Genomic DNA, 25,695 nt, shown 5'->3' with positions numbered 1-25,695 from the left:
GCTTTGTACTGGCATAATATGTTCAAAAGACCATTTGAACTTTATTCACAACTGTTACATATTGTGCATCTCATGCATATATACATATACATATATATATATATATACATATATCAGTCGATATATTGATCTTGTACATGAGTAAATCATTTTAAACACGCTTAACAATAGTACTCCTTTATCCTTATCTATCATATCTGATAAAGCCTTGAATATTCAACACGGATTTTATCTCAGCTTCTACTACTTGTATGCAAAGAGATTTCTTCTGCACACTATTTCAAATCGCACTCATTTATTTGTGTATTTGTAATCGCTTATTGACTAACATTTTTTGAATAAGTTTGTGCCCTTGAGATGGGGCAACATAGGGCTAGATTTTATGGGTGACCTGCATTGGCCAAACAGGCAGATGGTTTAATAAAACAGGGCACGGGGACATATGGCAGCTCGCCCAGCCCTACCCTTAACAGTAGTAGGGGAAACATTGGTTGAGTCCATCCAGCCATGGACTTGATTCAGGCCCCTAAATGACCAATGAATGGCTACTTAAAAGCCTCATCCTGCTGCAGCCCTAAGTTAAGAGCTTGGGAGAAGGGCCTGCACCATATCTGGTTTGAACCTGCAGCCTATTGGTCAGTGAAACGAGAAGTGCATTGTTCAAAGAGCAAATAAAAGTCTGGATACCAACCTCCTGTTGAGGTAGGTAGCTGCCACCAGTTCTTCTTCCTGTCCTCATCTGGGGGGATTTCTAGTAATCTACTGTGAAGGATGAACGAATGTAAGACAGTAACTATGGGGGACATGAATGTGCACGGATTGTGAAAATCAGGTTGGTAATGCAAGTCTAGGAAAGAAATTTATGGAATGTGTGCAAGATTTCCTTTTGGAGCAGCTTGTGGTAGAGCCCATGAGGAAGCAGGCAATTCTGGAATTGGCAATGTGTAATGAGGCAGACTTGATTAAAGAACTTAAGCTGAAGGAACCCCAAGGAGGCAGTGACCATAATAGGATAGACTTCACTCTGCAGTTTGAAAGGGAGAAGTTGGAATCGGATGTAACAGTGCTACAGGTGAGTCAACTGCAAAGACATGAGAGAGGAGCTGGCCAGAGTTGATTGGAAAGGGAGCCTGGCAGGGAGAGTGATGGAGGAGCAATGACAGGGGTTTCTGGAGTGATTCGGAAGGCACACCAGAAAGTCATCCCATGAAAGAAGAAACATATTGAGGGGAGGACAAGGCAACTATGGCTGACAGGGAAGTCAGGGACAGCATAAAAGTGAAAGGAAAAACATCCGATGTAGTGAAGATTAATGGGAAGCCTGGGGATTGGGAAGCCTTTGTAAACCAGCAGATGACAATTAATAAAGCAATAAGGGGGGAGAAGGTGATATGAGAGTAAGTTAGCTAGCAGTATAAAAGAAGATCTTTTCTCACCTTCCTTGATTTAATCTCAACTCAGTGATATCTTCCTCATTGATCCCACAGATATTTACCAAAAAGACTAGAGCTGCATGGCTAGGTGGTTTTCAGGACTGGATTTCAGTCACATGGGGTACTTGATCTTGTCAGAATTTCTTGCTGCAGTAATGGTCATAGAGACATCACTGAAATGTTTGTTATGCTGCAAACATTTCAGGATAAAGGCACCAAAGGGAAAGCAGTTCTTTGCAAATGCGACTAGAATTCATAATATATGTTCTGATGTTGCTACTATATTAGGCTTGGCTTCATTTGAGTGCCTAGAGTATTTTGCTTTGGCTAAAAAATTGCACTGCTACTGGGTTTCAAGGTGGTTTGAAGCTTTTAGATGCTGGCCTAGCCAACATCACCCACACCCAATGAACAAATTAAAACAAAACATTAAATTAATGTTTGAATACCCACCGCAGATCATCTTATCTAATAGGATATACTGCCTCATTGACTCTTGGACACATTGCTCCAGAAAACTAACCTGCAGACACTCAAGAATTCACCTCCTTTGCATCACGTACTTGTCTGCTATCCCAATCTATGTGGAAGCTAAAATCCATCACTGAAGCACTCTTGTTATTGCTTGCTTACCTAATTTTGTATTTATATGGTTTGACACTTCATAGCTGCTTTTCAGGGCTTATGGACAATTTTTGCTAGGTCTTGAATCTTAATAATATCCCTGCCACTTGTCCTGATTCCATGTTCCAGCTAATTGCAGCGATGTTTAATGCTAGACTGCTCAGCACAATTGTAGCAAGAAGTAGGGAGTACAGTATTTGAGTACTGCCTTTTTGTTTTCAATGGGTACAATCATACATTGTTACCCTGTGCCTGTTATTAAGCCTTAATTACTTTTTAACCCAGTAAATGACCTGGCATTGGCTTGCTGGCAAGTATTTCTCCTTCAACCAATACAATAAAAACCAGGATGTAGGTTTGCTAGCTGAGCTGGGAGGTTCACTTTCAGATGTTTCGTCACGATACTAGGTAGCATCTTCAGTGCGCATCCGGATAAAGCACTCATGGTAGAGCCCGCTTTCTATTTATGTGTTGGTTTCCTTGGGTTGGTGATGTCATTTCCTGTGGTGATGTAATTTCCTGTTCTTTTTCTCAGGAGTGGAAAATGGGATCCAAGTCAATATATTTGTTGATAGAGTTCCAGTTGGAATGTCATGCTTTTAGAAATTGTTGCACGTGTCTCTGTTTGGCTTGTCCTAGGATGGATGTGTTGTCCCAGTCAAAGTGGTGTCCTTCCTCATCTGCATGTAGGGATACTAGTGAGAGTGGGTCATGTCTTTTTGTGACTAGTTGATGTTCATGTATCCTGGTGGCTAATTTTCTGCCTGTTTGTCCAAAGTAGTGTTTGTTATAGTTCTTGCAAGGTGTTTTGTATTTGACATTAGTTTTGCTTGTTGTCCATATAGGATCTTTCAAGTTCATTAGCTTTTCATTGTTTTAGTATGTTGGTGGGTTTGTGGGTTACCATGATGCCAAGAAGCAGCTAATGAACTTGAAAAAGCCTCTACAGACAACAAACAAAATTAATGTGATTTACAAAATACCCTGCAAGAACTGTAATAAACACTACATTGGACAAACAGGCAGAAAACTAGTCATCAGGATACATGAACATCAACTAGTCACAAAAAGACATGGCCCTCTCTCAATAGTATCCTTACATACGGATGAGGAAGGCCACTACTTTGACTGGGACAACACATCCATCCTAGGACAAGCCAAACAGAGACATGCACGAGAATTCCTAGAAGCGTGGCATTCCAACTGGAACGCTATCAACAAACACATTGTCTTGAATCCCATTTACCATCCCCTGAGAAAAAGAACCAGAAATGACTTCACCACAGGAAATGGCATCACCAACCCAAGGAAACCCAAACAGACAAATAGAAAGCGGGCTATTCCACCAGTGCTTCATCCGGAGGCTCACTGAAGATGTTACCTAGTACGGTGATGAAACATCTGAAAACGAACCTTCCAGCTCAGCGAGCAAACCTACATCCAGAACCTCAACCTGAGCTACAAATCTTCTCAAACCCCGCTAACAATAAAAACTGACTAACCAGTAATTCACGTCATTGCTGTTTGGTGGATCTTGCTATATGCAGCAGAGATACCACATCTGTCTGTTTAACTCCATTGGTACCACATCTTACTTTTAACCCATTGCTGACACATTTTCTTTATAACCTCATCAGCCTGTGTAATGACAGGGCTGCACTTTGTGTGAAGCACTGTAAGATCTTTCTAAGAGACATGACAAGGTATAAGTACAAGTCTTTTGTTTTCTTTTATTGTTCATATTTGTCTCTGTTGTACATGTGTGTTTGGTTCAGAGTTTTTGTGGGATTGAAACATGATAAATTGTTAACCAATTCAAATTAGAAGTTTGTCATAGAATTGTTCCTGTAGCTTTTAGAAGCTGACCCACTAACTGCTTTATTGTACTAACCTTGTCCTTTTTCTGTTTTTGTGCATATATGTTTCTTCCTCTGTGATTAATTGTCTATCTAGAAACCGTGGACTGATTTTGCTGTGCTGAATGGTGGAAAGATTAATAGTGACATTTGGAAGGCAAGTATTTTGTGAATAGTAATGAGAGAGTCTGTGTTTAACAAAGATTGATTTAATTCTAATAAAGCTTAATTTCGAAAACAAAGTTGAGTATATGTTCTAATCAACAGATAAAAATCGCATGACACAGCACTGAAGTGTTGCTCTAATAAAAATGCTTTTCTTAGGGTAGGATTTGAAAGTTTTCAAACTTTCACATGTTTAAATGCATGGATATGAAATAATATGTGATACAAAAATCTTTCAGCCTCTTCTAATTTATGTCGTGCAGTTCACTTGGTTCATTGCGATGAAGTTGGCATCTTGCTGTGCCTTGAATAGGCAAACCAGTCCTACAAATATTAGTGTTTTGTGACTTGCTCATAGGCTTTTCACAGTAGGCATTAGAAGAACAGCACCATGTTAAATTTAAAAAAATTAACCTTTTTCACGGATGTGTGCTGTGACAAAAGTTTCAAATAAAAATGGCTTGATGCCTAAGTGTTAATCCCCAGTTGGTGTTTGAAATAAGTTGAAGTTGTCTTTGTGTGTGTGTGTGTGTGTGTGTGTGTGTGTGTGTGTGTGTGTGTGTGTGTGTGTGTGTGTATGTGTGTGTGTGTGTGTGTGTGTGTGTGTGTGTATGTGTGTATGTGTGTGTGTGTGTGTGTGTGTATGTGTGTGTGTGTATGTGTGTGTGTGTGTATGTGTGTGTGTGTGTGTGTGTGTATGTGTGTATGTGTGTGTGTGTGTGTGTGTATGTGTGTGTGTGTGTGTGTGTGTGTGTGTATGTGTGTGTGTGTGTGTGTGTGTGTATGTGTGTGTGTGTGTGTGTGTGTGTGTATGTGTGTGTGTGTGTGTGTGTGTGTATGTGTGTATGTGTGTGTGTGTGTATGTGTGTGTGTGTGTGTGTGTGTATGTGTGTGTGTGTGTGTGTGTGTGTGTATGTGTGTGTGTGTGTGTGTGTGTGTATGTGTGTATGTGTGTGTGTGTGTATGTGTGTGTGTGTGTGTGTGTGTATGTGTGTGTGTGTGTGTGTGTGTGTGTGTGTATGTGTGTATGTGTGTGTGTGTGTGTGTGTGTGTGTGTGTGTGTGTATGTGTGTGTGTGTGTGTGTGTGTGTATGTGTGTCCCTGTCCCTCAGGGTCTGCTTTAAATTCAGCCCTGAGATTGAAACTCAAGAAGAAATGAGAAAATCTATTCATGAGACAATACAAAATAAATATGAAGTAAATTTTACAGCTAGATGATTTGTACTGAGATCCTAAGTTACCAAAATAATGAACATAACTTTCGGCCTCGATATGTTAACTTCAAAACTTCAAAATATTGCTGACTCATGTTCAAACTAATTGAGTTAATGAATAGCAGTATGGTGTGGATTCTTTTTGTAGTTTCAGAATTCTACTCCATTTGTTTCACGTAAACTACAATTGGCCAAGATAAATTACAGACAGTGTCAGGAAAGTTTATAATGGAAATAGCTGAGTAGCTAAATGTATCTGTCCTCATGGTGAAAGGTACAAGAATTCTCCAAGGATTTGGAAATTCAATGAATTAGGGAGAATGAGGAGTTGAAGGAAATCAGCATGAATAAGAAGTTGTGTTGTAAAAGCAAATGGGACTTATCCTTCTCATGTTGATGGGCTGTGAAGAGTAAGGTACAATAAGGATCAATACATAGGGTCCAACCTGTTCACAATATAATAACACTTGCTTAGAGGTGGACACCCAATGTATTATTTCGAAGTTTGCAGATGACATAAAGCTAGGTGCAAATGTGTGCTGTGAGGAAGATGCAGCGGCTTCAAATTGATTTGGACAGACTTGATGATTAGCAGGAACATGGCAGCCACAATGTAATGTGGAAAAATGTGAGACTATTCACTTTGCAAGAAAAACAGATATGCAGAGTATTTATTAAGTGAGAAGAGATCAGAAATAATTTAGGAAGTGTAGATGGTACAAAGGAACATGGGTGTCCTTGTCATTAAATCTTAACCCTTAACATATAGGTGCAAAGGGCAGTTAGGAAGACTAGCAGTTTGTTGTCTTTTAATGGAAGAAGATTTGAGTACAGCAATAGTGAAGTTTTGCTTAAATTGTACGAGAGCTTGGTTAGACCACATTTAGATTACTATGCGCAATTTTGGTGCCTTTGCCTTAGAAAGGATAAGATTATCATAGAGGAAGTCCATTAGAGATTCAGCAGGCTTGATCATTGGTTGGGAGGACTATCACTGAAGAGATATCACTGTTGAGCAAACTGGGCTTCTATTCTTTAGAGTTTTGATCTCTTTGGAACCCACAAAATACTTAAAAGGATAGACAGGGTAGATGCAGGTAAGATATTTCCCTTGTTGACATAAGAACATAGGAACTCGGAGCAAGAGTAGGCCATCTGGCCCCTCGAGCCTGCTCTGCCATTCAATAAGATCATGGCTGATCTTTTCATGGACTCAGCTCCATTTACCTGCCCACTCACCATAACCCTTTTTCCTTTATTGTTCAAAAATCTATCTAGCTTTTCCTTAAAAACATTCACAAGGTGGTCTCAACTGCTTCACTGGGCAGGGGATTCCACAGGTTCACAATCCTTTGGGAGAAGAAGTTCCTTCTGAATTCAGTCCTAAATCTGCTCCCCCTTATTTTAAGGCCATGCGCCTTGTTCTTGTTTATCCCAGCAGTGGAAACAACATTCCTACTTCTGTCTCATCTATTTCCTTCATAATTTTATATGTTTAAATAAGGTCACCCCTCATTCTTCTAATTTCCAATGAGTATAGTCCCAGTCTACTCAATCTCTCCATGTAAGTCAATCCTCTCAGCTCTGGAATCTGTGAATCTGTTCTCAGTGAATCTGCTCTGTACAGCTTGTACTCCTCTGCACTGCAACCCCCTCACCCCCATCCTTTTTCAAGTAAGGAGTTCAATAGTGCACACAGTACTCCAGGTGTGGCATCACCAGTACCCTATACAGCTGCAGCATGACCTCCCTGTTTTTAAACTCCATCCCTTTAGCAATTAAGGACAATATTCCACTTACCTGTTGTACCTGCAAATTAACGTTTTGTGGTTCATGCACAAGAGCACCCAGGTCCCTCTGCACAGCAGCATGCTGCAATTTTTCACCTTTTAATTATATCTACCAAAATGAACGAGACCCTACAACCAGGGGACACAATGTCAAAACAAAGGGGCAAGCCACACAGGACCAAGATGAGGAGAATTTTTTGTTTTACTCATTGGTGTGAATCTCTGGAATTATCTCCTGCAGAAGGCTCAGTCATTAAATATATTTATGGTTGAGATGAATAGCATACCAAATACCAACGATATAGAGGAACATGGCAATAGTGTAGTAAAAGGAAGCTGAACTGAATGATCAATCATGGGTTGTATTGAATGGCAGAGGAGGTTCAATGGCCTACTCCATGTCCCTTGGAGTTCAAGGGGATACACAAAACTTTAGTGTTTGCAGTGCTGATTTCTAGTTACTTATGTTTCTGTCTACTAAAGCCTGGAGAAGGTATAAAGGTCAGTGCCATATATATATTTTATACTTCCTTTGAGGAGGTGAGCTTTATACTAATCACAAGTGGTAGGACATGATTAATTTCCTGAAGCTGCTCTTGTTTAGTCCACTCCACAGACCACTCCACAGAAAAAAAATAACATTTTACGTATTTTGGAGAAATTGATTATTTTGTCTCCAAATTATGTAGAATATAAAGCACAGGGTCAGGCCATTTGACTCAACCTGACCATACTGATGTGTATGCTCCCCTTGAGCCAACTCCTACCTCTTCTAAGTCCATCATTGTAACAATCTATTCCTTTATCCCTCATTTTATTGTCTAAATTCTCCTTACATCTATGCTATTCAACTACCTGCTTGATTAGTACCCCATTTATTACCTTCAACTTCCACTCCCAGCACAGTGGCAAAGCATGGACCGTGTACAAGATGCACAATAGTAATTCACCAAGGCTGCTTCTACATTATATTCCAAACCTAAGATCTCTAGCACCTAAAAGGGCAGCAGAGGCAGGTTCCCCTCCAAGCCACTCATCATCATGACTTATAAATATGACAGCATTCCTTCACTAGCACTGTCAAAATCTTGGGCACCCTTGTACCTACACCCAAGGGCACCGATTCAACAGCACCTCTCCAGGACAATTGAAATTGGGCGGTAAATGCTGGCCCAACCAGTGACACCTGCATCCTTTGACGAATAAAAATACTCCATGGTTGTGAGTTCTGTACATCCTGTATTCATGGCCTCTAATTATATCCTTCCCCACAAGTGAAAATATTTTCTTTCTATCCAGATCTTTCAAAACGTTATAATTCCTATTTTAGTCCAATCCTCAGCCTTTTCAAAGATAAGAACCCAGCATTTCAAGATATATTTTGACATTTCTGGTGGTATTCAAGAAATATTCTTTCCACTCTCCCCAATATCTGTACTTATTATTTATAGTGATCTGAACTGCACACTATTATCTAAGGACAAACTAAACAAGGTTAATAAAGGCTTCACACAACTCTCCTCCCTTTTAAATTCTGTCCCTCTAGAATAAAGGCCAATACTATTTTTTTAACCTTTCAAACCTGTGGAAAAACTTGTAGTGCTTGGTCTACTTGTGCTCCTAGATCCCTTTTGTTTCTCCACTTCATCGCAGACTTCTACCTTCCAAGTAACAAATACCTTCCCTATTCTTGCTATCAAAATGTGTTGCCTCAAATTTGTGCTTTGAACTTCATTTGCCATTTACTTATTCTGAAAGCTTTGAATGTCCTGTGGTAATTTGCAGTTTTCTTCAGTATTGACCATTCCCCCAATTTAGTGTTATCACCAAATATTAAGAAATTGTTTTTTTAATTCCAAAATCCAAAATGTAAGTTGTATACAGCAGAAGTCCCAGCATGACTTCCCAACTTCTGTCTCTGTGAATAAGTACTCTTTATTCCCATTGTCTGCTTTCTGTAACGAAGTCATCCAGCAATCCATTCTACTATTTATCACTGGAATCCACATTTTCTGTCTTATTCATAAGTCTGTTATGGTGGATATTGTCAAACAGCAATGTATTAAAAATCCAGATAAATTACATCTACTGCATTACCACTGTTGGCTCTATTTCTACTTCCTTCAAATATTTAAAAGGTCGATCGAGCAGGATTTTCTTCATAACTATTATTCTATTTATCATTTCTAAATGTTCTTCTGCTTTCTTCTTAAGTTGGGATTCCATGATTTTTCCGACTATTATTGGTAAGCTGACTGCTCTATAATTCCCTTGATGTACTTCGACCTCGCTACCCCCCCACTACCCCCCCCCTCCACCCCCACCCCCACCCCCCCCTCCACCCCCACCCCCACCCCCACCACCACCACCACCACCCCATCCTCATTTCTTAACATCCAGCTTTGAAAGGGCCCCAGGTGGACAGAGGAAACACTTCAGTGATCCCCTCAAGGCCTCACTGGTAAAGTGCTACCGCCTGTGGGAATCACTGGTCCAACACTGTCCAAAGTGGAGGACCACCATCCGGGAAGACGATGAGCACCTTGAAATTTGCCATCGGAAAAAGGGGAAACCAGGTGAAAACAGTGAAAGGAAAACGCTGGCACACCAATGCCCCACCCACCCCTTCCCGTGACCACCGTCTGCCCCAGGTGTAACACACCTTGTGGGCCACGTTGGCCTGTACAGACTCACCCTAAGAGTGGAAGAGTCATCCTCATTCTGATTAATGAATGAAATCTTTCTCAACTATAGGAATTAAATTATCTATCCACCAGTCTTTTAGGCATTGCAGACTTTTCTTACAAACTATTAAGTATAATTTCTTTAAGGAAGGAAATTGCCATCCTAATCTGGTCTGGCTGACATGTGACTCTAAACTCGCAGCAATGTGGTTGATTCTTAATTGCTCTCTGAGCAATTAGAGATGGGTAATAAATGCTGGCCTAGCCAGCAAAGCCCTTATGCCATTAATGAATTTTAAAAGTAGTAATGCATCTGCAAAATCTTATCGAGATTCCTTTAAAATACCAGGATGCAATCTATTCATACTTGGAGCTTTGCCCTTTGAGTTTGTTTAATTTATTCAATACATCCTCTCTATTATTGAAATGCATTTATCGCATTTATCGTCACATCATTAAATGTCAAATCTACCTGTTCTACCTCCCTGGCAAATACTAAAGTGAAATAATTGTTTAATATATCTGTTTTCCCTCTGTTTTTACCTACTAGTACTGTGTCTGTCCCTTAATGGTCCTATTCCCATCAGAGCCTTCATTTTTTATTGATGTGCCTTAAAATGTCTTACTGTTCTGAATTATATTCCTGGATAATTTAATTTCATAGTTATTTGCCTTCTTAATTGTTTTTTGGCTTACCTTCTTGTCTCTTCATTCACTGTCTTTGCCATGCACTCCTCTTCTGTCTTAGCACTTAGCGTATGCCTCTTTCCTAACCCTCAACTGTTCAGCATTAATCTTGACACTGGTGTACTCGGTCTGGACAAGGCACAATATCTGTCGCAGCAGGATGGATTGACTGCAAGCTGAGGAAAAATATCCCAGTTGCATCAGTGTGAATTGTGCTGTTTCTCACATTCGCCAGCCTTGCAGACTCCCTTTGTGAGATATGCCAATTAATGCCAAAGTTGTAAGAAGCCTTGCTTTGTAAATCCATGACCACCAGAGGCTGGTTTAGTTGGTTCGATTCTTGATTTAGAGCTCTTTAATGATTCTATCTATTTTTCTTTGAAAACCACATAATGAAGTAGCGCCTTTTCACTCTGAGCTGGGAACTTGTCAGTATGTAGCACAGTATGTCGTTAGACTACTCTTGCATTACTGCAATTCAGACTGGAATCCAATTCAGACTCTTGATACATTTGAAGTCACCTATCATTATTGATTATCAAAACAAAGCTGAAAAGATGAGGATCTATATGCGCCCAGTAATCATGAGTCAATAGCATGAAACCAACAATTATTTGGCACTAAGTTAGTAGTCTCATTTAGAGAAGTCAGAAGGATAGTTGATGTAGAAGACTGAAAAAGGAAATCTCCTAGTTCACTAGGAGATGCCTTTCTGATTTGATACATGCCATACTTGGTGTAAGTTCTTGTTGATGATATTTGAATGCCATAATTGTGAAAAGGCTTCTGTTCCAAGACAAATCACTTTGTTCTTAGTATGTGTACAGCTAATACGAAAGTGTTAAAGATACAGTAATGCTTTTCAAATGACTCAGGACTGTATTGGAAATTTCCTAAAATTAAGAGGGAGTTCTTTTCTCATAGGATCTCCATGCTGCCACTGTAAATCCAGACCCAAGTCTGAAAGAGTTTGAGGGAGCAACTCTTCGCTATGCTTCTCTAAAACTGAGGTAAGGGATGATCCTTTAAAAGTATTGATCCAATGAAATTTGCAGTATAATAGTATCTTTTTTGCATTGTTTTCTGTTTAAGTATCAATACTTTTAATTGCCTCCACAGAACAGTACCACAGGCTGAGGAGGATGGTTCCTGTACTATCAACAGTGACCCAGAGGCTAAGGTCAGTAGTGTTGGTTTTCATCCGTGACACATTATGATGTCAGAGTTTGTGCATGTGATTGAATTACATTTCAGTATTTAAAAATAAGTTGTAACCACAATGATTGCAAAAGATTTTACAGTTTGATCTTTTTAGAAAAAGAACAACTGTGTTGTGTATTTGAAACTGTGTCATTGTACTGTTTAGGAATTTCTGTTATTTTCTGCCAATGTGTGTAACCCCATGTAGATTTCTTTATCTGCTAATGCATGAATATACTGCAGCATGGGAATACCATCTCTAATTTCTTGCAGCATACCTAAAAGGTTAGTGATGGAAAACTACAGTTTTATAAACTCCCTTTGAATTTGGCCATTTTAATTCAAGCACAGATTCACACACACACATTCCTCTTTGTATTTTCCGGTCCAGAGCTGCACTCCTTCACTTAGATCCTGACACACTTAACTTGTCTTATGTTTTTTTTCGGGATGTTATAGAGCCTTTGCCTTTCAAAGACCAGATCCATGGCAATGTGAGTTACATGGTTCTTGATTAATTGATTTATTGTTGTCACATGTACTGAGAGTGTTTTGCATGCTCTCGGGCAGATTAAAACATACAAAGTGCATCAGGGTAGCGGAATAGAGTGCAGAATATAGTGTTATAGCCCCAGAGAAAGTGCAGAGAGAGAGAGAAAGAGAGAGATCAGCATTAACACTTGAGAGCTCCATTCAAAAGTCTTAGTAACATTGGGATAGAAGTTGCTCTTGAATCTGTTAGTATGTGTATTCAAACATTTGTATCTTCTGCCTGGTGGAAGAGAGTATAACTGAGTTGGGGAGGGTTTTTTTTATTGCTTTCCCAAAGCAGTGGGAAGTATAGATGCAGTCAGTCGATGGAAGGCTGGTTTGCATGATAGACTGGGCTGTGTTCACAACTCTCTGTAGTTTCTTGCGGTCTTGGGAAGAGCAGTTGCCATTACCATGGCATGATACATCCAGCCAGGATGCTTTCTATGGTGCATCAATATGGTGTAAGAGTCTTTGAGGACATACTGAATTTCCTTAGCCTCCTTTGGAAGTAGAAATGGTGTTGTACTTTCTTGGCCATCATGTTGGTGTGGGTGGAGCAGGACAGAGTGTTGGTGATCATCGTTCACAGGAACTTGATGCCCTCGAGCATCTCCACCTCAGACCATTGATGCAGACAGTGGCATGCCCTCCACTCCACTTCTTGAAGTCAATGAGCAGCTCCTACATTTTGCTGACTTTGATGCAGAGATTGTTGTCTTTATACCATGCTGCTAAGCACTCGATCTCTTTCCTGCATTTAGTCTTGTTGTTTGAGATCCAACCTACAATGGTGCTGTCATCAGCAGGAGAAAGTGAGGACTGCAGATGCTGGAGATCAGAGCTGAAAATGTGTTGCTGGAAAAGCGCAGCAGATCAGGCAGCATCCAAGGAGCAGGAGAATCAACGTTTCAGGCATGAGCCCTTCTTCAGGATTCCTGAAGAAGGGGTCATGCCTGAAACGTCAATTCTCCTGTTCCTTGGATGCTGCCTGACCTACTGTGCTTTTCCAGCAACACATTTTCAGCTGCTGTCATCAGCAAACTTGTACATGGAGTTGGGGCGGAACTTAGTCGTGTGTGTGTGCGCGTGTGTGTATAAGGAGTATAATAGGGGACTGAGTACACAGCCTTGTGGAGCACTGGTGTTGAGGATTATGGTGGAGGAGGTGTTGTCGCCTGTTCTTACTGATTGCGGTCCATGGATCGGGAAGTCGAGGATTCAGTTACTGAGTGGGGGGAGCCAAGACATAGATATTGGAATTTAGAGATGAATTTGTTTGGAATTATGGTATCAAAGGCAATTCTTCTTTCCAAATAGAATTGCTGATCAGCTATATTGGAGACTCCAATGCTGTTCTTATCTTATATTTTAATTTCAACTGTTTACAACTCAGTATTGTCAACACTTCTCCCTGGAATGTTGACGTCTCTTAATCTCAATGGTTAATCAACAGGCTGCTGCCATTATCTCCAAGTGTAAACACTTCTCACCATTTTTCCGGTGAAACTGTCTGATCCCATTTTTTTAAATCTGTGACACGCCAAACCCTCAGGCTTGCTGTCAGGGTTCAGAACAGGTCACATGACCCCATTTCAGTTTTACCTCCGATTCAAGACAGCCCAAAGCATATAATTGTGTTAAAAATGGAAAGTGCTGGAGGGTCACAGGTCCAGCTTCATCTGTGGAGAGGAAACATGGGTCAATGTTTCAAGTCCAGCATGACTCTTCGGAACTGAAGGGGTCTGGATAATTGCTGGGTTTTATGCTGTTAAAATAGAGGAGGAGAAACAAGTGGAACAGATGGGAAAAGTACCCAGAGCAAAAGGCAAAGGGAATGCTAATGGTAGTAAAGAAATATGCAGTACTATTACCAACAAATTCACATTAATAGTGCAGAAAGCTCACATTTTTTTCATAATTACCAAGGACAAAAAGTCACGCTCACACAGCTGGCATAGCATGAGCATCTTGTTATATGATGTTTTGGACTACACATGGAACACAGCCGATCTGATGCTAGATAACGAAAGAACTGTGGATGCTGTAAATCAGAAACAAAAACAGGAATTGCTGGTCTGGCAGCATCCGTAGAGAGCAATCAGAATTAACATTTCAGGTTCTGAGGAAAGGTCACTTGACCCAAAACATTAACCCTGATTTCTTTCCACAGATGCTCTCAGACATGAAAATGGAAAGCCTGATTCAGAAGTTGGGCTTAGCATGACTTCCCAGTCCACCTCAGCTCTGCAATTTGGTGAAATTTGCAGTTCAGGGATGTATTCAGGCTTTCTAGGATTCCTACTACATAACAATTCTGATGAGTCCCCAAGGGGTAGTATTATTTCCAATGAGAACCATGCACCACTATGCTGTTTGCCTTGGAATTCTAGCTTGTTAACCAAGCAATATTGAGGGATAGCAATATAATTTCAAATGAGGATGCTGTATCATTTGGCAGGAACTTGCAGCTGATATTCCCTTGTGTCAGCTGCATTGTCCTTCTAAGTGATAGAGGTCGTAAGCTCAATGAGTTTTGAACTTGTCAGAGCACCTTGGCAAGTTGCTGCAGTTATATATGGAACATAGTGTTGGCATTGTGCATTGGTGATGGATGGAACAAATGTTTAATTGAGGCAGGAGAGTGAATGGTTGGTCAGAAGTGATATTTCAGATCAAATGCAGAGAAGGATAGGATTCAGAACCAGCAAATAGAGTTCCACAGTTCAAAGCAAGACCTCTGCTTTATGCTCCTTGCCCTTCAATTTAACATTCAATGATTTATCTGGCTAACTGAAACTCATGTGAACTGCCAGGTACCAAATAGAAGTGACTATGCCGTAGATGTTGATGACAGAATAGTGCAGTGAACCCACCATATAAATGTAAGATGTCTATTTTCTTTGTAAACACAAACCACAAGATTTCCACTGATTTTGCCAAAAGACATTGGTTTTGGCCACAAACCTTGTTCCCTAGCTACTAACTCCGTGCCTTTCCCTATCAACCATCTGAGGCTGAATCGAGCCTATGGAGACAGTGAGAATTGCAGATGCTGGAGAGTCAGTGTAGATAAAGAGTGGAGCTGGAAGAAACAAGTGGGTCAAGCAGCATCAGAGGAGGAGGGGCGTCAATGTTTCAGGTTGGAATCTTTCATCAGAGGATTCCGATATGTTTAGTCGACTCCCCTTCTTGTCTGATGCTGCTTAACTGGCTGTGCTTTTTCTAGCTCCACTGTTTATCTACTCTGAACCAAACTATTCAAAACTTTGGTGTTGAATTTGACTTTCGAGGTGAACTTCCAACCACACATTTGCTCTGTGTAAAACTAAAAGAAAGGGCTGTAAAAATGCCAAAAAAGCACTATCCTGCTGAATAGGAAAGATACCAAGACTGGCAAAGGGCCACAAAAAAAAGCATTATGAAAGGAAACTTGCAAAGGATATCAAAATCAATAAGAAGAAGTTTTCTAGTTACGTAAAGGGAAAGTAGGTGGTCAGGCGCAATGTTAGCCTGTGAAAGACGGAAAGTGGGGATATTGTCAATAACCATGGGGAAGTGGCAGCCATGTTGAATAATTACTTTCCTTCAGTATTCACAGCAAAAAAGGAGAATAGATGGCTGGAAGTACTGAGGAAATTAAGTGTGGATTGAGGACAGAGACTAAACAAAATTAACCTCCATAAAATATCAATAATGAGGAAATTAATGGAATTAAAGAGTGGCAAAATCCCAGAACCTGACAATTTCCATCCAAGGGCGTTAGAGGAAGTTGGAAAAAACATTGTAGATATCCTAACTATAATCTTTCAGACTTCCCTGTAATTTCACTCATACCAAACCTGTAGCTGAATGATTCCTGAACTTCACTGGTTTCTAATTCAACAATGCCTCAATTATAAAATTCTCAAACTTGTTTACCAATTCCTCTGAGACTTCTCCCCTTGATCTGTGAGACCTCCTCATCTATGAGACTCACTCAGAACTCTGTACTCCTCCAACCTGCCTCTTTTTCATCCCCTTTTGAAACAAGCCTTCTGATTCAACTGTCTAGGCTATAATCTCATAATTCCCTCCCGAAATCATGTGCTTCTTTATCTATCTCTCTTGAAAATACTCTATACAATCAATTGGTTATGCTTGATTATCTATCCTCATGTCATCTTGGGTTTCATGTCCAATTTTTGATTTGTAACACTTGTCTGAAGCACCTTGGAATGCTTTGCTCTGTTTGAGGTGCCATACAAATGAAAGCTGTCATGTTTTATGCATCCTCTTAAATATGTCTTTAAGTGACACTCTGATATGCCCAATCCCTAATTTACTGCTTTATTTACATTTTGAGGTTACAGACTTTAATTGGTGTTGCCACAGTAGGAGCTGTAGATTCCTAAAGAATCTGGCTAAAGCCCACACTGAACATAAACATGAGCAGATGATTGAAGTAACACTGTAGCATTCACCATGGGTGGCCAGGAATTGGTCAGTTATTTCTGGTGAAAATCCTTGTCTGGATTAATTCAATTCTAAATGCTTAGTCAACAGAGAGAGTCCGAACACATGGCATTTTGTGATTACATTCCAAGCTGTCACCAGAGACAAAGAACAGAACAAAATGTAGAACATGACTTATTGTTCTGTTTCTTCCTCTTGACGCTAACATTCCTGGGTGTGTTTAAGCTGTAGCTATCAGCCTGAGAGTGACAGCTGTAGTATTGGTTTTCGCTCAGCAATGCATTTTTAAAAAAATTCATTTGAGGCATATGGGAGTCACCGGCAATTCCCTATTTTTATTTAAAATCCCTAATCACCTTTAAGCAAGTGGTGAGACACTGTCTTTAACTGTGTAATCTGAGAGATGGAGCTATTCCCTATATTATTATCCATCTATGACTGGAATATTATAAGACAAGAATATGCCCAATACATCTTTGTTTAAAGATTTGAGCAGAGTTCATCTTGGAGCCATTAAATTTCCACTCTGCTTCCTCTTGCCATGCTGGGCAAGTGGTTGGTACCGTTGATGTCCATACCCACTGTCCACAGGCAGTGCGAATGGTGCTTGTATGCTTAAGCCTTCCTTGTAGCAAACGTTCAGTTTCCTGTATCGTTCTTGATTTTTTTAAAAATTCACTCACGGAATGAGGGCATTGCTACCTCATTTATTGCCCATCCTTAATTGTTAAGAGTTAACCCCATTACTGTGGGTCTGGAGTCACATGTAGACCAGCCCAGGTTAGGATAGCAGTTTCCTTCTATAAAGGACATTAGTGAACGAGATGGGTTTTTCCTGACAATCGACAATGGATTCATGGTCATCATTAGACTCTTAATTTACTGAATTCAAACTCTACCACCTGCCATGGTGGGATTTGAACCCAGTTCCCCAGAACAGGTCTCTGGATTAACAGTCCAGCAATAATGCCACGAGGCCATCACTTGCACCTAATTTGATTTTGTTTGCTGTCCTGCTCGTTTCCTTCTGGACCAACACTGATCTCTTACTGACTCCCTCCCAATCCCTGGCCTCGTTCCACGCTCACGAGGAATGGTAGACAATGAAGAACCTAGGAGCAGGGTGGTCAAGTGTTGGGGGAGGAGTACAGTGGGAGAACTGCAACAACAGGAATTAAATTGATTTTTAAAAAAGCCTTTTTATTTATCAGATAGCTTGGTATCACTAGAGTGGTGTTGCAGGCATTGTGACTGCATGGGCAGTGAATGTGCATTCCACAGCTTCAGTGACAAGCTCAGCTTATCATTTATATGTTTAGAAATTTTCTATCTTCTCCAAGCATTCAAATCCACTCCAGTAAAGCTCAAAGTAAAACATTTATAAAAATATTCTAACGCCATTCTGGAATACTACTCAGTGCAATGTCATGCTTAGGGAATCTGAATTGAATTGATTTGCTTTGCTCAGTGCCATACTACAATTCTTATCCCAGTCTGTCCCTGTGGAACTTGAGGAAATGCGCCTCATCTTTCCATAGTACACCTTTTAGGCATCTGTCCTTAATGTTAATTCTGACAATGTAATACCTTGGCCACATCTCACATTGCTCTTGGCAGTGGGTGCACTGATGTCTTGGGATGTTGGTGGAAGTAGGATCATTTTTGACATTGGGGTCTCCTGACTGGCAAGGTAGCCTACACATGCCTGATGCTGACTTACCATTTACTTCCATCTTCACATTCCTTTCTGTAGCTGACCCACTTTAATTATACACTCACTCCCTCAAAGCAGTTGCCATGCAACTCTGTCCCACATTATGGGCAACATTTAATTGCCAGTTCTTTCTCAAGTATGTCTTTTATTCTCTCTTGCTCACCATGTGCTATTCTCATTTCTGATGTGGAGGTGCCGGTGTTCGACTGGGTTGGACAAAGTCAGAAGTCACATGACACCAGGCTATCGTCCAACAGATTTATTTGAAATCACAAGCTTTTGGAGCGTAACCCCTGGTCAGGTGAAGTGAGAGAGAAGCACAGAGATACAGAATTTATGGGCGGAGACATCAAAGGATCATACAATGGTGTGAGTGGAGTGTTGAATAAGAGGTCTCTGGAGGAGACCAGTTGTGTCAGACTGTATGAGTAAAGTGTCAACAGCTGAATAACAACTGAAAGGATGACCTATAATCCAATTAACTGAGGCAGAGAGATGATTGCAAAAAATTATAAATAAGGTGGTGCTGGAGACAAACCAATTGATTGGAATAACATGATAGCCATAAGAGTCACATGCTGAGGGTCTAACCAAAGTAATAAGTAATCCAAAATTCTACAAGCTAATTAAGAGTAGAGCGATCATAGTAATTTATCAAAATGATGGTGTCAAAACAGGACAGTAGGGGAGATTTTACAGATACAGAACAGTGTGGTAGGGTCACACGTGACATGACGTGAGCCCAAGATCGAAACTGCCTTCATTGGTATGGAACTTGGCTATCAGTTTTTGCTCAGCGATTCTGTATTGTTGTGCATTTTGAAAGCCTAAGATCAGAGGCTTAATGTGCTTGACCGCTGAAATATTCCCCAACAGGGAGGGAACATTCTTGTCTGGCGATTGTTGCACGGTGTCCATGCATCTGTTGCCATAGCATCTACATGGTCTCTCCAATATACCATACCTTGGGCATCCTTGCCTGAGGTAGGCAACATTGGCCTAGTCACACGAATATCTGCCATGTACATGGAGGGTGGTATTCCCATGTGTGACAGTAGTATCCATGTCGATGATCTGGCATGTTTTGCAGAGGTTACTCACACTGTCTGACACTTTTGATCACCTGCAGAGACTTATTATTCAACACTCCACTCATACCATTTGTCTGATCTGTTGATCTCTCTGCCCTTGGTCTCTTTGCCTATAAACTCTGTGCCTGTGTGCTTCTCTCTTTCACCCGATGAAAGAGTTACACTTGGCAAGCTTGTGATTTCAAGTAAATCTGTTGGAGTATAACCTGGTGTTGTGAGACTTCTGACTTTCTAATTTCTGACAGTTAACCATTTCCTGCCTTTCACCTAATTATCTGATGACTAATTTTTCTTTGTGTAGTCTTCCTTCCCCAGAACCTCAGGCTGCCTCTTGTCAGCTGTTCACCTGTAATTTCTGTTGAAGTTCTGAAAGTCAACCTTGCTCATTGTCTTTTTTTAAAAAAAAAATGCTGTCTTGCTGAGTGTTCCAAACAATTTCTGTCTTTGTTTCTAGACCGTCTTTTTACTCTGGATTGGTGCATGTGAATCTATGCAATAAGTTAGTGAAAATATTCTAACTTATGGCACTAACTTAAGCTGGTTGGGCGGTTAGGTTTAAGGGTTTGGGTTTAACTGGTCTCAGCCAGAACATCTGCTATGGGCCTGAGTTGATGGAGGCAGGTTGCTGAGATAAGTCAAAGGTTCCCCAAGACCTGACAGCGACTCAGTAATTCTGGCTGCACTGTGATGCTGCACGACCCATTGTGGCTCCTTCGTGGAAAATAGCAACTTGCACAAGTTACTGGAGGGTTCCACCAGTGAATGTAAATTTACTACAGAAAGAAACGAAGGAAGGAGACATCCCTAATGTTAGTACTATTTCTGCAAAGGGTACGTTGAGGTTTCATTTGGAGGTTGGAAAAGTACAGCAGGAATTCTCTCCCCATTTTGATTAAAAGAAGCACAAGTCTGCTTGTTGCACAACTCTCAAATTCAGAAAATTGGCTCCATCTGCTGGAGGTCTGCAGTATCTGCACCGCAGAGTTTTATTAAATATGGACTCCAGCAGCACATGGTTTCCTGGAGCAGGGCAAATAATAATGTCTACTATTAGATAGACTTTCATTCGTATGTTTATATTTTTCTGATCTTTTGCATGCAAACCGATAATGCCACAACCAGGAATTTAAAAAGGAGTGGAAGGGCATTTATTTGTATATTATAATTTTTTTTGTATGTCTCTAACAGTTCACACCTGAAGGAATGAATCTCCATACTTGCATTGTTACCTTTCAATCCCAGGGAGTTTGAGTGACACTTATTGTATAATTAAAACTATACTTGGGTGTGCTTGAAATTGAAAGAGCCAGGACTGAGTTCTTTGTGAAGCATTTTGCTGACGCTGTTGTGATTTATTTAAATTGAATTGCCAAGGGTGTGGGCAACAAAAGTAAAGAACAGTGAGGAATACTAAGAAGCACAAAATACTGGGAAAAGATAGAATAGAGAATGATATGTTATCAGATGGGGGCAGAGTAAGTCTAAATGTGAGTCTAAATGTGAGTTAATGTGTATGAAAACTTGGTTAATATGTCATGATTTGGAGATGCCGGTGCTGGACTGGGGTGTACAAAGTTAACAGTGAACCTTTGCTATAAATTCTATGTCTTACAATCGTGTACTGCGCTCTGCAAGCTAGTGCTTCCAAGTAAACCTGTTGGACTATCATCTGGTGTTGTGTGATTTTTAACTTGGTTAATAAGATTGGTGAGTTACAGGTGCAGAGTGCCAAGTGGAAATATTGAGCAGCAAATTGCAGGGTTGGAGAAAGGTTGGTGACCAGCCAGATTCTGAACAAGCCAACCCTGTAAACAGAAAGTGGTGTGGGTGGATTTGATTAATGGATGTGCAACTTCCTGGGAGGAGGCTGTCTGGAAGGGACCTGTACAAGAAGGACGGATTGCACCTAACTTGGAAGGGAACTAATATACTGGCAGGGAGATTTGCTAGAGCTGCTCGGGAGGATTTAAACGACTATAGTTGGCAGGTGGGGAGGGGGGATACCCAAGGAGATAGTGGGGAAGAAGATCAATCTGAGACTGGTACAATTGAGAACATAAGCGAGTCAAACAGTCAGGGCAGGCAGGGACAAGGTAGGACTAATAAATTAAACTAACAGGGAAGGCAGATGAACTCAGGGCATGGTTAGGAACATGGGACTGGGATATCATAGCAATTACAGAAACACTGCTCAGGGATGGGCAGGACTGGCAGCTTAATGTTCCAGGATACAAATGCTACAGGAAGGATAGAAAGGGAGGTAAGAGAGGAGGGGGAGCGGCATTTTGATAAGGGATAGCATTACAGCTGTGCTGAGGGAGGATATTCCTGGAAGTACATCCAGGGAAGTTATTTGGGTGGAACTGAGAAATACGAAAGGGATGATCACCTTATTGGGATTGTATTATAGTCAGAGGGAAATTGAGAAACAAACTTGCAAGGAGATCTCAGCTATCTGTAAGAATAATAGGGTAGTTATGGTAGGGGATTTTAACTGTACAAACATAGACTGGGACTGCCATTGTGTTAAGGGTTTAGATGGAGAGGAATTTGTTAAGTGCGTACAAGACAATTTTCTGATTCAGTATGTGGATGTACCTACTAGAGAAGGTGAAAAGCTTGACCTACTCTTGAGAAATAAGGCAGGGCAGGTGACGGAGGTGTCAGTGGGGGAGGACTTTGGGCCCAGTGACCATAATTCTATTCGTTTTAAAATAGTGTTGGAAAAGGATAGACCAGATCTAAAAGTTGAAGTTCTAAATTGGAGGAAGTCCAATTTTGATGATATTAGGCAAGAACTTTCAAATACTGATTGGGAAAGATATTTGCAGGTAAAGGGACAGCTGGAAAATGGGAAGCCATCAGAAATGAGATAACGAGAATCCAGAGAAAGTATATTCCTATTAGGATGAAAGAAAAGGCTGGTCGGTATAGGGAATGCTGGATGATTAAAGAAATTGAGGGTTTGGTTAAGGAAAAGAAGGAAGCATATGTCAGGTATAGACAGGATCGATCGAGTGTATCCTGAGAAGAGTATAAAGGAAGTAGGAGTATACTTAAGAGGGAAATCAGGAGGGCAAAACGGGGACATGAGATAGCTTTGGCAAATAGAATTAAGGAGAATCCAAAGGGTTTTTACAAATACATCAAGGACAAAAGGGTAACTAGGGAGAGAATAGGGCCCCTCAAAGATCAGCAAGGCGGCCTTTGTATGGAGCCACAGAAAATGGCAGAGATACTAATTGAGTATTTTGCATCAGTATTTATTGTGGAAAAGGATATGGAAGATATAGAATGTAGGGAAATAAATGGTGACATCTTGCAAAATGTCCAGATTACAGAGGAGGAACCGCTGGATATCTTGAAACAGGAAAGGTGGATAAATCTCCGGGACCTGATCAGGTGTACCCGAGAACTCTGTGGGAAGCTAGAGAAGTGATTGCTGGGCCTCTTGCTGAGATATTTGTATCATTGATAGTCACAGGTGAGGTGCGGGAAGACTGGAGGTTGGCAAATGTGGTGCCACTGTTTAAGAGGATGGTAAGGACAAGCCAGGGAACTATAGACCGGTGAGCCTGACCTTGGTGGTGGGCATGTTGTTGGAGGGAATCCCAAGGGACAGGATATACATGTATTTGGAAAGGCAAGGACTGATTCGGGATAGTCAACATGACTTTGTGCGTGGGAAATCATGTCTCACAAACTTGATTGAGTTTTTTGAAGAAGTAACAAAGAGGATTGATGAGGGCAGAGTAGTAGATGTGATCTATATGGACTTCAGTAAGGTGTTCAACAAGGTTCCCCATGGGAGACTGGTTAGCAAGGTTAGATCTCATGGAATACAGGGAGAAATAGCCATTTGGATACAGAACTAGCTCAAAGTTGGAAGACAGACAGTGGTGGTGGAGGGTTGTTTTCAGACTGGAGGCCTGTGACCAGTGGAGTGCCACAAGGATCGGTGCTGGGCCCTCTACTTTTTGTCATTTACATAAATGATTTGGATGTGAGCATAAGAGGTACAGTTAGTAAGTTTGCAGATGGCACCAAAATTGGAGGTGTAGTGGACAGCGAAGAGGGTTACCTCAGATTACAACAGGATCTGGACCAGATGGGCCAGTGGACTGAGAAATGGCAGATGAAGTTTAATTCAGATAAATGTGAGGTGCTGCATTTTGGGAAAGCAAATCGTAGCAGGACTTATACACTTATTGGTAAGATCCTCAGGAGTGTTGCTGAATAAAGACACCTTGGAGTGCAGGTTCATAGCTCGTTGAAAGTGGAGGCGCAAGTAGACAGGAGAGTGAAGAAGGTGTTTGGTATGCTTTCTTTTATTGAGTACAGGGAGGTCATGTTGTGGCTATACAGGACATTGGTTAGGCCACTGTTGGAATATTGCGTGCAATTCTGGTCTCTATCCTATCGGAAAGATGTTGTGAAACGTGAAAGGGTTCAGAAAAGATTTACAAAGATGTTGTCAGGGTTGGACGATTTGAGCTACAGGGAGAGGCTGAACAGGCTGGGGCTGTTTTCCCTGGAGCATGGAGGCTGAGGGGTGACATTATAGAGGTTTACAAAATTGAGGGGCATGGATAGGGTAAATAGGGAAAGTCTTTTCCTTGGGGTCGGAGAGACCAGAACTATAGGGCATAGGTTTAGGGTGAGAGGGGAAAGATATAAAAGACACCTAAGGAGCATCTTTTTCACACAGAGGGTGGTATGTGTATGGAATGAGCTGCCAGAGGATGTGGTGGAGGCTGGTACAATTGCAACATATAAGAGGCATTTGAGTGGATATATGAATAGGAAGGATTTGGAGGTATATGGGCCGGGTGCTGGCAGGTGGGACTAGATTGGGTTGGGATATCTAGTCGGCATGGACGGGTTGGATTGAAGGGTCTGTTTCCATGCTGTACATCTCTATGAATCTATGGAGCTGTCTACTAATCTGATAGGTCTCACTAACTTTCTTGAGTATTTTGATGAGGTAGCATTTGTGCTGTTTTCTATGACTCTGTCAATAGGGTTCCTGGCTCCATCCCAATTAAATGTGTACTGGACATAGATAAATTCCTGTTTGTTTCTTGAGCTACTTTAAGCTGATGAATAGGGAGTTTATTGTCATCTTTCTGGTAGGGATCTACTTTCAATTGGTTTAATGGTCACCTCACTGCAACTGTAAATCCCAGCATCAAAAATAAGACCATAAGACATAGGAGTGGAAGTAAGGCCATTTGGCCCATCGAGTCCACTCCACCATTCAATCATGGCTGCTGGGCACTTCAACTCCACTTATCCGCATTCTCCCCGTAGCCCTTAATTCCCCGAGACAACAAGAATCTATCAATCTCTGCCTTGAAGACAGTTAGCGTCCCGGCCTCCACTGCACTCTGCGGCAATGAATTCCACAGGCCCACCACTCTCTGGCTGAAGAAATGTCTCCGCATTTCTGTTCTGAATTTACCCCCTCTAATTCTAAGGCCGTGTCCACGGGTCCTAGTCTCCTCACCTAACGGAAACAATTTCCTAGCATCCACCTTTTCCAAGCCATGTATTATCTTGTACGTCTCTATTAAGTCTTCCCTTAATCTTCTAAACTCCAATGAATACAGTCCCAAGATCCTCACGATGACACGACACCAGGTTATAGTCCAACAGGTTGATTTGGAAACTCTAGGTTTTGGAGCTCTGCTCCTTCCTCAGGCAAAGTATGAGACAACATAGCTATAGATGCCCTGAGTAGGGCTGGTGGAATTTTGTGCGATGCTCCACCTAGTGGTGGATTGATTTCAAAAACAACTTCTTGTGATTCATTTCCAAAGTTTCTTCGATCCCTCTGTACCAAGGGTCAGGAATGCCTCTCAATTTAAATAATATTCTGATTTCCAATTCTTTCCACGAAAGTGGACAACGTCACATTTTTACATATATTATTCTAGCTGCCAGATTTTTGTCCACTCACCCAACCTACCCATATTCTTGTCGATGTTTTGCGTCCTCTTCACAACTTGCTTTCCTACATGACTTGGCATCGTGAGCCTATTTTGAGACCATACTGTTAGTCCCTTCCTCCAAGTCATGAAAATAGATTGCCAAGAGTTTGGGCATGAGCTCTGACTCTCCTGGTACTCCACTCGTTATCGTTTGCCAAATTGAAATTTTTAAAAATTATTCATTTGTGGGATGTGGACATTGCTGGCTGGCCAGCATTTATTCCCCTCAAGAAGATGGTGGTGAGTTAGCTTATTGAACTG

The 25,695-nt window shown here is 41.1% G+C and overlaps 1 protein-coding gene across 6 annotated transcripts in view; it reads left to right on the top strand.

Annotated features, from left to right (window-relative positions):
* The window catches only part of LOC140475997 (amyloid beta precursor protein binding family B member 2-like), a 268,491-nt gene that overhangs the window by 163,266 nt on the left and 79,530 nt on the right, over window positions 1–25,695 (top strand). For 4 of the 6 annotated variants that reach the window (XM_072567911.1, XM_072567903.1, XM_072567929.1 and 1 more), the window contains 3 exons: window positions 4,011–4,070; window positions 11,378–11,463; window positions 11,573–11,633. In XM_072567911.1, the coding sequence (XP_072424012.1) occupies window positions 4,011–4,070; window positions 11,378–11,463; window positions 11,573–11,633 (207 nt within the window). The remainder of the gene's footprint in view (window positions 1–4,010; window positions 4,071–11,377; window positions 11,464–11,572; window positions 11,634–25,695) is intronic. The other 2 variants (XM_072567920.1, XM_072567917.1) reach the window with 1 other exon arrangement.

This window comes from Chiloscyllium punctatum, chromosome 1 (assembly GCF_047496795.1).
Source record: "Chiloscyllium punctatum isolate Juve2018m chromosome 1, sChiPun1.3, whole genome shotgun sequence".
NCBI classification, from domain to species: domain Eukaryota; kingdom Metazoa; phylum Chordata; class Chondrichthyes; order Orectolobiformes; family Hemiscylliidae; genus Chiloscyllium; species Chiloscyllium punctatum.
This window is presented reverse-complemented; position numbering and strand designations above follow the sequence as displayed.